The 16,418-nt window shown below is 40.2% G+C and overlaps 1 protein-coding gene across 4 annotated transcripts in view; it reads right to left on the bottom strand.

Moving 5' to 3' along the window:
* The window catches only part of uggt2 (UDP-glucose glycoprotein glucosyltransferase 2), a 47,534-nt gene that overhangs the window by 7,034 nt on the left and 24,082 nt on the right, over positions 1 to 16,418 (bottom strand). Inside the window, exons 28-41 of one of the 4 annotated variants that reach the window (XR_007946274.1) lie at positions 14,736 to 14,925; positions 14,458 to 14,616; positions 14,157 to 14,242; positions 11,855 to 11,939; positions 11,565 to 11,647; positions 11,222 to 11,245; positions 4,931 to 5,035; positions 4,734 to 4,818; positions 4,459 to 4,641; positions 4,124 to 4,284; positions 3,332 to 3,446; positions 3,022 to 3,138; positions 2,254 to 2,419; positions 1,794 to 2,076 (exon numbers count right to left, since the gene is read on the bottom strand). Coding sequence is in view for 3 of the 4 variants with exons in the window: in XM_022190786.2 (XP_022046478.2) it covers positions 2,051 to 2,076; positions 2,254 to 2,419; positions 3,022 to 3,138; positions 3,332 to 3,446; positions 4,124 to 4,284; positions 4,459 to 4,641; positions 4,734 to 4,818; positions 4,931 to 5,035; positions 11,222 to 11,245; positions 11,565 to 11,647; positions 11,855 to 11,939; positions 14,157 to 14,242; positions 14,458 to 14,616; positions 14,736 to 14,925 (1,585 nt within the window). In the remaining variant the exon portion in view is untranslated. Of the gene's footprint in view, positions 1 to 117; positions 2,077 to 2,253; positions 2,420 to 3,021; positions 3,139 to 3,331; positions 3,447 to 4,123; positions 4,285 to 4,458; positions 4,642 to 4,733; positions 4,819 to 4,930; positions 5,036 to 11,221; positions 11,246 to 11,564; positions 11,648 to 11,854; positions 11,940 to 14,156; positions 14,243 to 14,457; positions 14,617 to 14,735; positions 14,926 to 16,418 lie in introns of those variants that run through there. The other 3 variants (XM_022190786.2, XM_022190787.2, XM_022190788.2) reach the window with 3 other exon arrangements.

Raw genomic sequence — 16,418 nt, 5'->3', positions numbered from 1 at the left:
TGAAATGGTTTGTGTTGAAGAATATATAATGTTAGAAAATACTTCCAAATACACTTTCTAGACCTTGAATCAGACATCAGCTGACCACAACACAGAGCAAGACCCACAGCTTTGTAATGAGGGTTTTGTAGCAAAGATTTACTTCTTAACACCAAACAGTGATATAAACATCTCTATTTGACATAGCACAGTGAAAGATGGGCGCCCTGAGAGCAGCCTTCCTGCACCCATTTTTTTTTCTTTTAAATTGACTTTTAAGACAGAAAAAGAACACAAACATTGTTGGCTTCAGTCGAGCAGCAACACCCATCTTATTCCTGAGACAAAAACACTGGTTCAACGTGGAATTGAAATAATGGAAAGGATCTTGCAAAAATGAGCACAGTGAAGCTGAATGTACGTAACATGTAAACATACTGTATTAAGTTAAAATCCTAAATCCTACCCATAAACCATGGCCTTAAGTGTGCAAATGAGGATTCTTTGATCCTTAATGATGAAGTCCAGCCTGGTCTGCGAGGCCAAAGTCACATTTAACACCTTGTAAGGACAGACAACTGTTCGTCAAGCCCTGCCCCTTAGGTAAGGTTATTTTATCTGCCGAGCTTTTAGCTGCTCTCACAGCACGTCCACAAGTTACAGTAACAGCAGCAGGTTCACCACTGGACATAAGCAGTAACAAAACATTTACATCCACTCAGTGATTAAAATTTGAAGTCCATGGTTGTGTTTTAAGTTGCTTCATACATTTATGGTCGCAATTCTCCAGGAGGCAGATGGACTGCCATCTTTGTTTTGACTCAAAAACAGAAGCAACTTGGGACACAAATTAAAGTGGACAGAATATTATTTTCATTCAGATGGTTAAAAAAAAGTTTGAGGAGTTTAAAGATACATTAGGAACAACAAATAAATGTTTTTATATTTCTGTTTTTAAACAATATAGGTTAAAATTTACCTTAAAATAAAACAGCTGGTTAGCTTAGCTCTGTGAAGCCAATTTATGCTAATACATCAGTATCTTCACCTGCCAATGATCCATATAATAGACTTTGAAATAAGAGAGCAGCATTGTTTGCGTGCTGCCGAGTAATTAATACATTTGTACATTATTGCAAGAAAAAAGACACGCTATTCTCTCCAATGTCCTTCAAAAAAGTTGTAACTAAGCTAATTAGCTTAACATATGAGCCCTGCCTTTAACGGTAGGTTACTCCTGTAAGTAGTAACTTAGCTGAGTAAGCTAACATTTATAGCTCAAGTTAAAACAGATAAGTGTAACATTTGACTTATTCTTTTCCATTTATGCCTATGCTTTTGGTTTTGCAAAGGCTAAGCTCTACAGCCCAGTCATGCAATAGTTATGATTATTCATAGCTCCAATGCTAGGTTTGGGATATTATCACTCGGGGGCAGGGTTTAGCGAATTGTCAACTGTGCCTTGTGCTAATGGCTTTTCTTGACGTAACAACTTTGAAGCAATTTGTGAATAAAACAAAATAAACAGATAAATTTCAGTTCCATCTTTGGCGTTTCAGTCACAGGCAATAAAGTCTTCATGCTGTTTACTCACGTCAAATTAAGAACACCTAAATTAATAGCTTTTGAAAAGAATTTGGCATAAAAAAATAAATGTTTAGAGTAAGATTCTTAGAAATGTGCCTTCTCCATTAGATTCTTTGCATACATTATCAGTGCAATATATGCCATCTCTTCATCCTCAAACACACCTAAAAGTGTGCTTTAACTGACCTCACCTTTTCTGTGTTTACATCATTTTCTGTTCTACTTACCAAGATCTGAGTGTAGAGCTCAAAGCACACCACAGGTTCACAGTTGGCAGTTAACAAATACATCACTTGTTGATTTTGTATGATGTACTGACTGCAGGAGCAGATATGGCATCTCTGAAAATATCACATCCTCCTCCAGCTGGGGATGTAACACGCCATGGCTATGTTTAGATGGAATTGTCTGTCTTCAAGCTTCACAGGTGGCCTGCGTGCAAAAGGTGCTGCCTCCTTCCTTTTCAGCATGGTGCTGGCAGCCGCTAAAGTTCATCACGCCGGTTGTCTACTGGGCAGACGGGGGAAATGTTGGAAAGAAATGAAGAAAATAAGCACAGTGGTAAGAGAGAAACCAATTTGGCGAAGACAAAGGTTAATCATGCAGAAGAACAAATGGATGTTACAATGCTAGAAAAAGGGAAAAATGATGCAGACAGAAAATAAATAGTGTTTTTTCTTTGTTAACCTTTTTTATGCTGTGAGGGGGAGGGACTCTGTTTTTGTACTGTTGTGTCTTCCTGTTCCTGGACTTGTCTCAGCAGCTGTTTTATCTCATTGTCATATTCAACCCACTCGGGCACAATCCTCGCTGCAGCCATTAGTTTGGGTTCCTTGGTCTTTGGGTTATTACACTGCATGAGAAAAGCAGACAAAGCACATCACTCGCGCCACCAGCAGCACTCTCTCCCAACAAGTCACATCGTCATTCCCAGCACTGTCTGTGATAGGCATTTGAACCTAATTTGATTTCCAATTCTGTTAAAAGGACATTAGACCATGTCTTGTGTCTGAATTACCAAGTGGTGACCTATACCACAATGAGACAATACTTCCTATTCCAGTCTACTGGAGCCTGTCCAGTAATTCTCTAAATTAGTTTAGGACACTACAGGATTGCTCCTCAGTTGTCTTCTAAATGCCAAGTGCCTCATGGACATTAGCGGCTGGGAATGTTTTAGAGCTGTAGCAGCTTAAGTTCCCGATTATAACAAATAAAGCTGAAAATATGCTGTATAAAATAATATTAAAATATTTTTTTCAACTAGCAACGCACACACACACACAAAAAAAGATGAAAATAAAACGCACAAAAGGGACTTATGGATTTCATTATCTAAGTAATAGGATCATTTGATTTGATGCTGAATTATTTATCAATTCCCATGCATGCCAATTAGCTTACCACATTACTAAAAGGTATTAGACAGTGCAATTTAATAGCTCCACAACTCACCAGGTCTATCGTCTTAGCTGTGACTTTGGAGGCATCATCACACCACGTCTCACACCACAACCATTCCTGAGGAAGAGACTTAATGGCCACCTGGTGGATCATGTTGTTAGGAAGGTCCTAAAAATATCACAAAACAAACTATTAAGGTGGATTACAATAATGATAGATAAACAAAATATAATACTACACTGTATTGGCATTACAACTTTCATCGAAGTTTGCGCAGTTCAGAGAATAATCAAAACAAATAGATGAAAAAGAACAAACTCTCGATCATATGATACAGTAAAGGTATCTCTGAGTTGCGTACCTGGTCCAGGTTAGACAGGCTGTTTGGGTCTTGGCTCAGGGCTTGGTACTGCCCTCGTAATCTGTCCCCAGCTGCAATCTTTCGGAACTTCTTTAAATCTACTACATACAGAGCGCTGGATGAAACATGAGAGAGAGAAGACATGAAAAGCAGGTGTGAGAAAACCATTTTACAAAAGCGAAAGCCCAAAGGAATGATTGTATAAAAATAAAAATAATGACCCAATGAAGATAAATACCCCAGGCCCTTTCCCATAATTGTAGCTAACATGGCATATTAACGAACCCAAAGGTGTAGACTGTGTAGTTCCACTCATCACTTATTAGATTTATGTCTCCCAGAGGATATTCTCTGCCGTATGTTTTCCCTGGGATCACTGGAGCAGATAATCTCTCATCATTTCTGCTTTTGTCCTGCCCCTCAGAGCTAAGCGCCACATTGGCATGAAATCACTATGGTTTTCTGACTTTTCTTTTTCTGTTCCCATCAGCCAGTGGTGAAGCTGAAAGTTCTTTTCTCTCACACATCACATATCAAATTCACTGACGTAAAATTCAACGCCAGAAGTCCAGCAAGGAGCTGAACGTCTTTATTTATGATGAGGATTTATGATTTCATACGTACCATGGCTGCATACAAAAATCAGATCCTAAAATATAGTTGCAAGGCCACCCACACAAACAGCTGCAATATTTCTCAAATGTAGATTTATGATCTAACATGTAAAAATATGCATGTGATACAACAGTTATGACTGCTATTATCCATTAAGTAGCTTTAAAATTAATATACCTGATGTGGTATTTTCTGTGTCCAAGATGTGAGGCCCAGTATCCGGTTTTCCAGAAGCGATAGCCGTCCATCTCTCCGCGGCTATCACAAAATGGTGTATAGCCGTAAGGAGCACCCTCCAAGTTTAAATCTCTCAACTCTTTTAAATCAGCCCGAACAATCTGCGAGAAAGAGCAAGGACTTTGGAAAGGATGGAAAGGATGGGTGACGCTTACAGTAGGGGTGAAAATCTCATCCAATTTTCCCATCAGTGCCGGGACTGATACAGAAAGTCTCCCCTTCAGTCGCACACTGCCATGTAGCTTGTCCCTACATCAGCTCAGTTTGATCCTTACCTGGTCGGCGTCCACAAAGATGATCTTGTCTACAGCCAGAGGGAACAGAACATCCAAGAAGAGGATCTTGTATCCCCAGATAATCCGCTGCTTCTCAGTCTGCTGGTGGAGCCAGCGGGGCCACTTGTACTGCACTAGTTCATACTGGAAGTCGTATGACTCTGCCATGTAGGAGATGGTCTCCTAACAAGACCAAAAATAAAACAGAGATTAAACAAGTAAAATACAAGAGAATATTTTCTGAGTAATAAAATATTAATGGAATGTGCACATACCTTGAAAGAAGGGGACAGATAATTCTTGAGGAACCAGAACTTTACTTGTGTTTTTGTATGCCGAAGGACAGACAGCATCATTATTCTGAAACAGAGACAGAACGAGACATGAGGAAGTTTCAGGATCAGACCTAAAAGGAATGCAATGTGTAGAGGTTGAAAAGCAAGCACGCGTTTGTGAACTGAAAGTGACCCACCTCAGAAAGCGCTCATACAGATGGCCTGAGGCCACCGAAAATATGTTCAGAACATCCTCTTTTTTCTTTTCTCCATCATCCTTCTTTGACCCACCACCTGTGATGCTGTGAATGAGACCGTAATACATGAGTCTGTTGTGTTCTGATTGATGCATGCTTTTCTTATAGTGACATAAATCAAAACATAAATCAAAACCAAGCCAGTCGCCACCACGCTTTTGTAGAGCCGAGGGTAATAGCCGTTATAACAGCCAGCAGAAAACATTCTGAAACAAACGATGCAGCACTGTGCAGTAAAATGAAATGTTTATTTAAGTAAAAAAAATAATGGGGATGGAAACACTGAGGACAAGAACTAATTTGATATGATTTCAACAGGCCAGCTCCTACTGACACTCATCTCAAGAGCTGAAATAAAGTTAGAACAGACACAGCTAATATTTCTAGCACTCTCTATGTTCACGTCTCCACATAGAAATACAGAGTCCATGTAAAAAAAACAAAACAAAAAAACAAAAACGGGATGTATTTGGATCAAATCACTTACAGATTTGCAAAGACATTTACAAGATAGCAATGTGTTATTAGATCTATTTTTGGTGACAGATGATGACAGTCAAGGGCACAACTCAGTGTTAAATTTTGTCACACTTTTTGGTATTTTTGTAGCTGGAGTGTGGATCCCAGAAGAAAATAGATACAACTTGTAAAAATGCATTATTATAAATTAAAGGTAATTGTGTTAGGGGTTGGTATAAATCATGCTTCAGCTCCTCTCATCCTCTTTAAAAGCTGTGCACTTGTGGAGTTAAATGTACAGCAGCTAAGACTGAACAATATCCCAAAAAATCATATATTGATTGTTTTTATGAATATTGCAGTATGAGTCACAAGTTCAGTGGAAACAGTACTGTTTTCATGCTAAATTTGCGGCGTTTTTTAGCCAACAAGCATGTTCCCTTATGTTTGGAGAACATGATTTGTTGGCCCGGGCATCTCTGTCGATCATAATGATTTATTAATAAAAAATATTTTGTGAAACAGCTTCTAGTCATATTGTGATTTAAATTAATTGTTCGGGCCCAACAACAGCCCGTTCTGTTTCATTTTAAATAATATTTAGTATTCCAAGTCTTGGGGTTACCATATTTTAGATGCATTTAGTGGAATTATTTCCGAATTTGTTTCCGATTACGATATTCCCCATAAGCCACATCCAATTAAAATACAGTAGTAATATATTGCAGCAGAATCCACAACTATTTAAAATTAACTACTTAAAAATGTGGGCTACTGTTTTTTTTTGTTTTTGTTTTTTTGTGAATATTTCTGATCAAGGCAAATGCTAAAATATTGTTACTGCATATTAAATTAATATGGTTGCACAGTTTAACCAAAAAATATTTTAATAGTCATGACTCTGCTCTAACACATCACATTGCAATTAAAAATGTGTTGCCTCAGGTGCCATTTTGCCAGAGCCTTTGGAAAGAATTAGACTCATATGACTGTTGCCCTGGAAACCTGGTGCTGCTGGATAAGGACACAGAAAAAGATAGGTGAGAATGGATGGCCCCGAAGGAGCAGTGTGATTAGAGGAGAAAGAAGTCGAAATTGTGTACATTTTTTAAGGAACCATAATAAGTGTGTGTGAGTCCAGTGCTGCAGTGAGTAGTCAAATAATTGCATAGCTGATTGTCTGAAAATGTACCAACAACTATTAGAGCGAATATTTTAAGTGATTTATACCAAATTTTGCTAACTGTCATTTAATTGGGAAGACAGACAAAAATAGAATGATTTTGCAGACTAATATGAGTGTGCCTTCACAAGTTAAAATAATGAAAATAGAGAAAGACGAGCCTGAAATGTGGTCGTTCTTGGTACCTCACCTTCCCCTGCAGTGTATGTTCAGTCACCTAAGTTCTAGACAGCAAGCAAGAAAAAAACACTCTGTACATTGAGAAATAGGACATAGTTTATCTTGCTCTGTATATTTCCTCAAGGTTTGTCTTGTTTTCTATTTTGGACTGTAAAGCACTTTGGTCAACCTTGTTTTTTTTTTTTAAATGTGCTATATAAATAAAGTTGACTTGGCTTGAGAAAACACCATTAAAGCACCCTTTAATGTTCTTGTATATACATAGTGCCCATCAAGTCAGTACATTACCTTTCAGACTGAGTCAGTCAGCCAGATAAGGTACAATTTAAAAGAAACAGTTAAAAAGATTAGCTGAAGTGTTTTAGTCTGAGATAAAAGCACAGATTAAAGAATAATCTGAAGGACACTCTCCACACTTGTGAAAGAATCAACATACCCTAACCGCTATTAAAGAGCAGCGGCTCATGATGCAAGGCACATTTAGCACATCGAAATCAGGACTTGTGCTGGAGGGTAGATGTGTCTGCAGTCAAACTGTGTGTCCTTGTCTGTAACAGACTGCTGATGTGGGGAATGAGTGTCTCTCCCACACTCAATCACAACCACAGCGTCGGCCTCGAGGCTCCAGGAAGACACCAGTGAGTGAGAGGGAGGTGTGAAGGGAGGGGAGAGAGGATACTGTTTGTCTCTACGTGTCCTCTAAAACTGACTCCCTGACACACACGTTTGCGAGTCTAACTGGTAAGCGATTCACATCTATACAAAACAAACTAAGTGATGTACTCCTTCTTTAAACAAAGCGGAGCAGTGCTTCACTACTTCTGGGTAGTCACCACACATCGGTGGTGTCTGGGGATGCCGACAGTCTGCCATGACTAAGCCAGTCATTGTGAAGGGCCTCCAGCACAACAATGGGGTCCCCCAGATAAGCAGCTTTAGACGGTCAGGTGAGAACCCGTTTGGCTGCCTCACCCGAGATAATCTGGACCTCTGGAAGGGTCCGCAGAGCTCTGGATAAATCCTGAGCTGTGGACGACACCAGTTGGACAAAACTTTACTTCTGTTTACCCTCCAACTCTGTAAACAGGATCATTCTCTAATATTCATTCACTCCTTCCCCACACAGTAACTCCCAGCACGCCTACATACACTTTACCACACAGCACACAGCATATCCTGACAGCTAAAACCACAACCAGTTTCTCTCCCATGGACACCTTCCTCATTTCAATAACGTACGACTCTGCAATTCAGTTCATCTTCTGAGCTGTGTGGTCTGAATAACATAGATTTCTTTTGCTCATACTCAGCCTCAGCATGTACAAAGCCACAGAAGAAACCACCGTAATCATTGCACAGATTTTAGATAGTAAACACATGGTAATGAACACCTCTGCCTACTATACCGGAAAACAATGACAGCTAATGCCCAATCCAAGACTCTACACTCAAAGTTGTACAACTTCTTGGGGAGAGGTGCATTTTACAGCACCGTCCACTTAAAACCTGAAGAATTCCCTTAGGTAGCATAGCTGCTGACGCTCGCTGACATCTTGTGTGGCCCCAGTGTTTCTGATTTCGAAGAGCAGCATAAAGGACATTAAACTCGCAAAGCTCCCAAGGCTGCGAGTAGCAAGAAAGGACTGTTTCTCTTCATTTTCCTCCAAGTCAGAAACAAAGAAGAGAGAAAGCACAAAGGCAAGAAATCCCAAAGCAAAGGAGAGCATGTAAGAAAGAAAACAGTGGAGACCTGGAAAAGAATTTTCACTCAGTCTCATTCTTCCTCTGTAGAGATAAAGCTGCTTTTAAACACGAGAGAATGTGTAACAGCTCTGTCACTTAGACTTACTGATGTTTGCTGATGCATGAATCCACCTCATTAATTCTTCATAAGTGTTGATCAATGCATAGCCTTGAGTCTTGCCCTTTACAATGAACTTCTCAAAGCATATTGAGGATACAAATGAAATACTGGACATAAAATCACCTTCACTTTTAAAGCAACAATCTTTTGTAAGACCACCAGTCAAGGTCTACAACAATATATTGGCTGAAATCTTCAGACCCTTTTACTGTTGTTATCCTAGTGCTGTGTTTGTCTTGTGTGGTCATTTTGAAATATATTTTTCTGAGACTATCATTCAGAGTTTAGCGAAAAAACACTGCTCTATCAGTGAGAAAACAAATTTTTCATTATCTACATTCTGTATTATGTATTACTCACACTAATTCTATTAGGCGGTTTTCCTGTCATTTAATTAGTGATCATTTCTGAGCTTAAGCGGAAACTAGTTGCCTTCACCAAAAATAGTAACATGACTTACGCTGAAACTCTCTTGAGCACCTATTAACCGCTGGACCAGTTTGACAAAGCGTACTTAAGCACAGTGCAGGATGCACAGTTAAGACATTCTTACTCAATTTTACAACAGGCTTCAAAATTTTAAGATTTATGTACACTGGTTTTGACAGGAGAATACGCTGGATTCATGCCAGAAGGAAAACACTCCCCTCTCAAAATGCAGCTGAATTTCAGTTAATTTTAGATTTATACATTACGGGCACTTAAGGAGCAATTACTTCTCTTGAAACCATCCTATTCAACCTTTTATGCAACATTTTAATGTAATGAGTATTTTTATTACTCAAGTGTAAGCGTATCATGGGAAATTAAATGCAAGCACACAGTGGAAAATGGTCTTACAACGCCTTCTGGCTATTCATTTGTTGATCCATCTATTTACCAAAACACTTTGAGCTTATGTGGTCATGGCCACGGAAGAAGGACGATATGCAGGGTAGCTCTAATTTTGTTTTCCAAGAGCTCCTAAGAGTAAATGCCAAAGCCGGGATGGATCTGCTTCTTCTGGGTCAGCCTCACAGTGTCACTCCTGTTGGACAAACCTTGAATGTTTCTACAAGAAGGTTCATAAAGCAACCTCAACAGAAATTTAAACCACCTGAATTAGCTCCTGAAGGAGCAACCTCTCTACTCAAAGCTCCTCTGTCAGTACCAGAGGGCAAAACTTACCCTGAGTGTACTTGATCAATCAGAGCTCTGATTGGAATTACTAGCTGCTGGCAACAGTCAGTAACATGTGACATTTCCAAACACTCCAATGTACATGTTCACAAGCCTACAATTCACATGTAGACCAGATAAACACTTTGGGCTCCCCAAACTCCTCCGATATAATCCAGAACTGGCTCCAGACAGCAGTCCATTTGACTAACAAAGTTCTAAAGGAATCCTCCTTTAGCTTCATGGCCTCCTGCTCTGTTGGCGTTCTTCAAGAAGTTGCCGATTTGCTCCGTACTTCACTCGAGTATCCAAGTATTATGCAAACATCCATCCATTCTCTATACGTCGCTTTATCCTCACTAGGGTCACGGGGGGTGCTGGAGCCTATCCCAGCTGACTCGGTGAAGGCAGGGGACACCCTGGACAGGTCGCCAGTCTGTCACAGGGCTACATATACAGAGAGACAATCACTCTCACATTCACTCCTACGGGAAATTTAGAGTCATCAATTGACCTCAGCATATTTTTGGACTGTGGGAGGAAGCCGGAGTACCCGGAGAAAACCCACGCATGCACGGGGAGAACATGCAAACTCCATGCAGAAAGATCCCAGGCCCAGCCTGGGATTTGAACCGGGGATCTTCTTGCTGCTCCCACTATGCAAACAAATTTAAAAAAAAAAAACCAAACATCCACCTTTGGTCTCAAATTCAACAAAACTGGGTATATTAATGCCTTATGTTATACATAGACACATACAGGTGGTCCTCTTGTTCTCCAAGCGACACGTCAACAGAATGTTGGCACTAAGAAGTATGCCCACATAGAGCTGGCACACTCACCTTGGGGGAACTCCAGAAAGTAAAGCACAATAAAAATCCCAGAGCTTGCACTTATCTTGAGATGATACAGGTGACAATCTATATGCCAAAAACCAGTTTTTGTAGACAAACAAAAGCACAATAAGTTCCCCACTTTATGTTACCGTCTGATGAGCAACATAGAAAGAATTAAACCAGTAGCAATCTAGTAAACACAGTATGTGTCTGGTTGTACGTAAATGCGCATAGTGCTTTATGTTTGTGTACAGACTACTAGCACTTATACACTCTCACATACATGTATATAGGATACAACACAGCCTGTAGTGTTGTTAACATTTAAAAAAAACCCGCATAAATAAACAAGTGCAAAAACTAAACTAAAAATATATTTTCACACTTCTCTACAGCATTACTGTTAGAATTTAAGATGAAGTATGATTCTTATTCATTACAATACTTGACAGAGTAGTGCAACAACTGAAAGCAACAAAGACACACTGCATGCTAATGAGTATGACAAAGAAGTTTTAGGTGTTAAATGGGTTTCACCAAAAACTGCCTACCTTTTCTCAAAAGTGCTCCAAACACTTCACACAGCAAGCGTTAAGTGGGGAGACAGGATCACACAGTTAGGAAGTGTTGGGGGAAAACACACAAATGCACACACATACCTACAGAAGCACATATTTTTTGCAAGACTAGATCTTACAGCATAATATTGCAGTCTGGATCCAGGGGAGGAGTAAGATCTCCTGAAACCGCAACATATAATTGACAAATGGAAGGGACATCAGCGCACCCATTAATCAGTGAGCGCACAGTTGTTACAACCTGTGAGCTGGTGGAAGATTTTAAAGCTGCTAAAAATGCCTAAACTTAAGCTGTATTTGAGGACAGGCTACAAACCTTGCTATGGAGTCCCAGATGCCTTTGCTTTCATTACTTTCACTTAAAAGATCTTCACTGATCTTCTCTGCCTTCTTCTGCACCTGTAATAATAACGTAAACACGAAACAATTATGTTCTATCTGGTTTTATCATAGATGGCAAAATTGTTGCAGCACCCATAATTTGTGATCTGTGAAAGCCGAGCACATCACAGAAAACTGCTGCAACGCATTTCACCTTAGGTTCAATAATAATCAATGCTACGAAGCATCTACTATAAAGTACATCAATCGAAGAAACACACTCACCCTCACTTTGATGATCTTACTGTGGAAACTATTCAGCACAACGACCACATCGCCAGCTTCTGCAGGGGAATCAGTTCCATCATGCCTGGAAAAGAGAATGAAGAGTGAGAAAATAATTATTTACCGAGAGTAAAAATCAATTATTATGACATTTGAACGATGGATCCAGGTAAAGACCTTTTCTATCATGATACAATTTTCCAATAGACCAAACAGATGAATTCAAGACCAATTTATTTTAGCTGACTTCGCAATTTTGCAAATATGTTCAACCAGAGGTCTTTAATGTACTGGTAAAAATAAAAAAAAAGAAAAGAAAGGTAAGGATTGCAAGAATACAAAACTGACTGTACTATTCGACACGAAACAATTCAAAATTGAACTGGCCAGTCAGAAAGATTACTGTATTTGAATCACAGACAGTATTCCTCGTTGAAGATTGTTTTTTTTAAATGTACTGTTAATATGTTTAATTGTTAAAAGAAAGAGAAAGTGATCTGTGTAAATATAGAAAGGCTCCTGTAAAGCCTTCACATGACACCTCAAATAAGAATTACATAACTACTCAACCAATCAGGCTGAGTTAAATTTGCTTTTATGGAATACTGTTGAATTTGCCATTTAAGTGAAATACATTTTGGTGTGTCAGTGTCTAATTCATATCTTTTACCAACGGCAACAGAGCGAGAAAATATCAGCTATAGGCTCCTCTCATGAAGGAGAAAACGGCTGCTAATGGACAGAGCACTGACAGACACTGAAAGCACACACTTAAAAGCAGATACTGGGACAGCTGCCAGGGTCACACTCCAACCATATTCATTACCCACCATCATCATTAAGAATCACCTTACCATTATTTTACCCATCACTACTTCCCAGCCATGCTGTATATACTGGTAGATTTAATGAGAAAGTCTGTACTGTATTGATTGTGTAACACTGCCTTTCAATGTAATTGTTTTAGGACTGATTTGTCCAGTGGAGAATGTGTTTTGGCAGCTATAATCTGCAAGGTCTAGTGGTGAAACACAAGAGAGCAAACTAGGCTATGATGCACAGCAAGCCATTACAACCCCAAAGCTTACTAAAGACAAAAATCTAACCTTATCACTATGATAAATGTTACCTCCTCATTGGCCAAAGCACATCCCCTCTCCCCCCATACTCTGCTGTTTGTGTTTTGCCCCCTCTGCTGTCACTGTTGCAAATCAGTCTTTAGGGCTTGTGTTAGAAATCAATCTGTATCCCTGCTCTGAGGAGAGGAGAACTGGGCATCTCATTCATCGCTGTCAGGGCGAGGCGCAGCGGCAGCGCAGGGTGCAAGAGGAAAATGCACACTCTTGGAGTGGAGAACACAGACACTCCCACTAGGCCCTGATCGGCCACCTAACCAGAGCATAGTGCCGCTAACCACAAGAATAATGACACTGCCAAGGTGAAAAATGACATCACCTCTTAGCTTCACCTGGAGGATTGGGGGATAAATCTTGGTTGTCTGATATGATTCCAGGGGAACCGAGGGCTGTATGTGTCCTAAATCTTATGTGAGGATAGCCAGAGAGGACGGCATCTGTGATTATAAGGGAATCTAGTATGGTGCACTACAGATGCCCATGCAGACTCACACACAGGGATTGGATTATCACCACTTGACTATCTGTCTTTGTTATGTTGTTTGAAAATGATACAATGAGCTAAAAGTTGCCTTGAAAGAGAATTTGATTTATGTTAGATGAAAGTGGAAAGTGCCAGAGTATATTTTAATTAAAGTGCAAGTGAAGAATTAAAAGAATGCAAGGCATGCATTTTGTTGGAAATGTATCAAACCAGCTCAAAGCACAACACTGTTTCTCTTCATCCACGGAAATTAGACAACACCAGTGCACTCAGTCTAGTATATGGAGCCTTTGACACCCACACCATCCTAACTCAAACACATTCTGTTGCTGATATTCTACAGCCTGAGATGGATGGCGTGGCAGGTGACCAGCTGAATCATCCCTTCACTCTTCTTTTCTCTTTAATAGCAACCCTTTCCTCCTACCTGTCTCTCCCCCCTCTATGCTGAGCAGAACTCCCTGCACTCATCAAAACCTTGCGTTGCTACAGTGTCAGCAGCTCTCCATGTTACCATAGTGATGGTTTCATAGCTAGAAGTATGAAATGGGGAGACAGCTGAAAACAACCTTGATGCAGAGGTATGGATGAAGCTTCCTAATTAGCATCAGCACTTATGTTTTAGCTTTAAAATATATGAATACCTGTAGGGGATAAAACTCACAAAGGCTGCTATACTCACGTGAGAATCTGATAGATTTCTTCTGATCTCCCTTTACGTAATCTTAGGATCCAAGCACCGGGATTGGCTTTCAGCTGAAAATATCCCTGTTGCAGTGGAAACAGTTAAAAGTCTGAGTAACTACAATTAGAAGACTATTCACACTTGTTTTCTCAACCTTAGCATCAAGCAGTTTCTGTTCCAAACGTACTGCTGTGAGTAACTACAAAAATATCTACATCATCTTTTTAAGGAAAAAAAACAGAAAAATGGAAGAAAACTGTTTCAGTAACTCATTGATAAAAAAAGAAAGGCTGCTGACCAGGTTAGCCATGACAATAGTGTCATACATGAGCGGGTCTCGACTCATGCCCAGAGTAAACTGCAGTCCACGAGGAGGCTGGCCGGTTGACAGGTCAAAGCAGTGGCCCTCCAGCAAAAGGTGCTCCAGCTCAAATTCTGCTGCCACAACACCGCTCACCTGGAGAGAACCGCAAATTACAGAGCATCAAAACCACTGGGATAATGAAAACACCTTGGCCCCACTTAAGGGTGACAATGATAAGAGTGCTGGGTAGCAATGACTAAGGAGCACAGTACCTCCTGCAAGTGGATGTTGTCCAAGTCATGAGGGCTGCGCACAGCCTGCACCATCCAGCTCTCTGGTGTGATCATGTTCAGGGTGAGGAGTGGAGATTCTGGGAGCTCCATGAAACGGGCAACTGGCCCAGGAGACACTGTATCGTTGGCTAAGAAAGCCACATCCGGCTCCAAGACAAAGCGGTAAAAACTGTGAAAACAGTCAAACAAATGCTCAAGTGTTAGGCAATTAGCAGCAAATTATAATAACAATATAGCACAACAGAAAAGGAAGCGCTCTAGGATAGTGATTAGCCTGCAGGACTTCAACAACAATTCCATCCAACAAACACGCTGTCCTCTTCAACAAATAGTGAAATGATGACATGTTGTGCAACAGTCTTCTTTCTAGGACAGCAGAGACGGGCTCTGTTGTGACAGCTGGGTATATACAATTTCTTCAAAGTGAGGAATCTAATACTATTACTGCCAATGTTCTCACTCAGCCAATAACAACAATACGTGCAACAGTCTGTGCACCAGAAAAGCTCCCTTTCTCCATTATTACAGTTGTCGCAGAGGCTAGCTCTAGGCTAATCTTTATACTAATTGCTTTTCTTCAGTATGCTCTCTGACACAAAGGAGTCATAATAAGAGCAGATGACGTGGTGGATGATAAACATTACCAATGCTAATTCTTTTAATTCAGAATGCCTTCTTACCCTCAGAGGTACATCAACACATTTCTTATTCACAGAGAGATTTCTCAAAAGTTAATTCCCACCACTACTGCAGAGCTGTTGACTGCAGTGTGTGACTGGAGCTGCTACCACAGCACGGGAAGGTGGAGAGGGATGCTTTGTAGCCACGGAGGCAAAACTCAGTACGACAGAGGAAACACACCGTCTTCGTTTGATTGATTCCAATTTGTGAGATGACCAGTTCTCCGCAAGAAAAAAAGTGAGACTAGGAGGATGAGCAACCCTGTGGTCTTGCTACTATGAGAAGTATACCAGTGAATGAAATTAACCCACTGATGCAGAACAGGATTCATGTGTTGCCAGAGACACCAGTATCTCAAGGGGTGGGTTTGAAGATTACCAAGCTTGTGGCTCTAACAGAAACATGAAGCAGGGAGGTTGTAACTTAGTGGTTACAAAACTAATCCTCTGTTCAGAATTGTCACGATAAAATCCCGAAAAAATAGAACTAATTTCTCCATTGTATCATATTTCCAGCCACGGTATTTTTAATGGCACTCTGTCACTTAAAAGGGCATTAATTCCAGAAAGCAGAAGTTTCATGGGAGTATAGATTAACAGCAATGACTCACGGATGTCTGGCTCGGTGTTCATATTTCTGGCTTTTAAGAGGCTCCACCCATGAGCTCATATTTTCAGGGGGTGAATGTACGAATAGCATGTCTAGGAAGTAATCAATAATGCAAAAATTATCTGTTACACAGGCTAATAATACAAACTGCATTTTTACATGCTGGACTACTGAGGCATTTATATTGCAGACATACGCTTTGGTTGTCGCTTGGCTGGTCACATCCACCTTATTTATCTCACACAAACACATCATGTAGTCCTTTGTGGCAATTACAGGCTGTTGTCACTTGGGTGGGTGTGAAGTAGAGGGGTTGGGGAGGGTGGATGCGTAAATGATTTGTTAAAGAAGTCTTGTTTCCATTAATTAAAT

This window comes from Acanthochromis polyacanthus, chromosome 14 (assembly GCF_021347895.1).
Source record: "Acanthochromis polyacanthus isolate Apoly-LR-REF ecotype Palm Island chromosome 14, KAUST_Apoly_ChrSc, whole genome shotgun sequence".
Taxonomy (NCBI): Eukaryota; Metazoa; Chordata; class Actinopteri; family Pomacentridae; genus Acanthochromis; species Acanthochromis polyacanthus.
The sequence above is the reverse complement of the archived record's forward strand: the minus strand, read 5'-3'. Positions and strand labels throughout refer to the sequence as shown.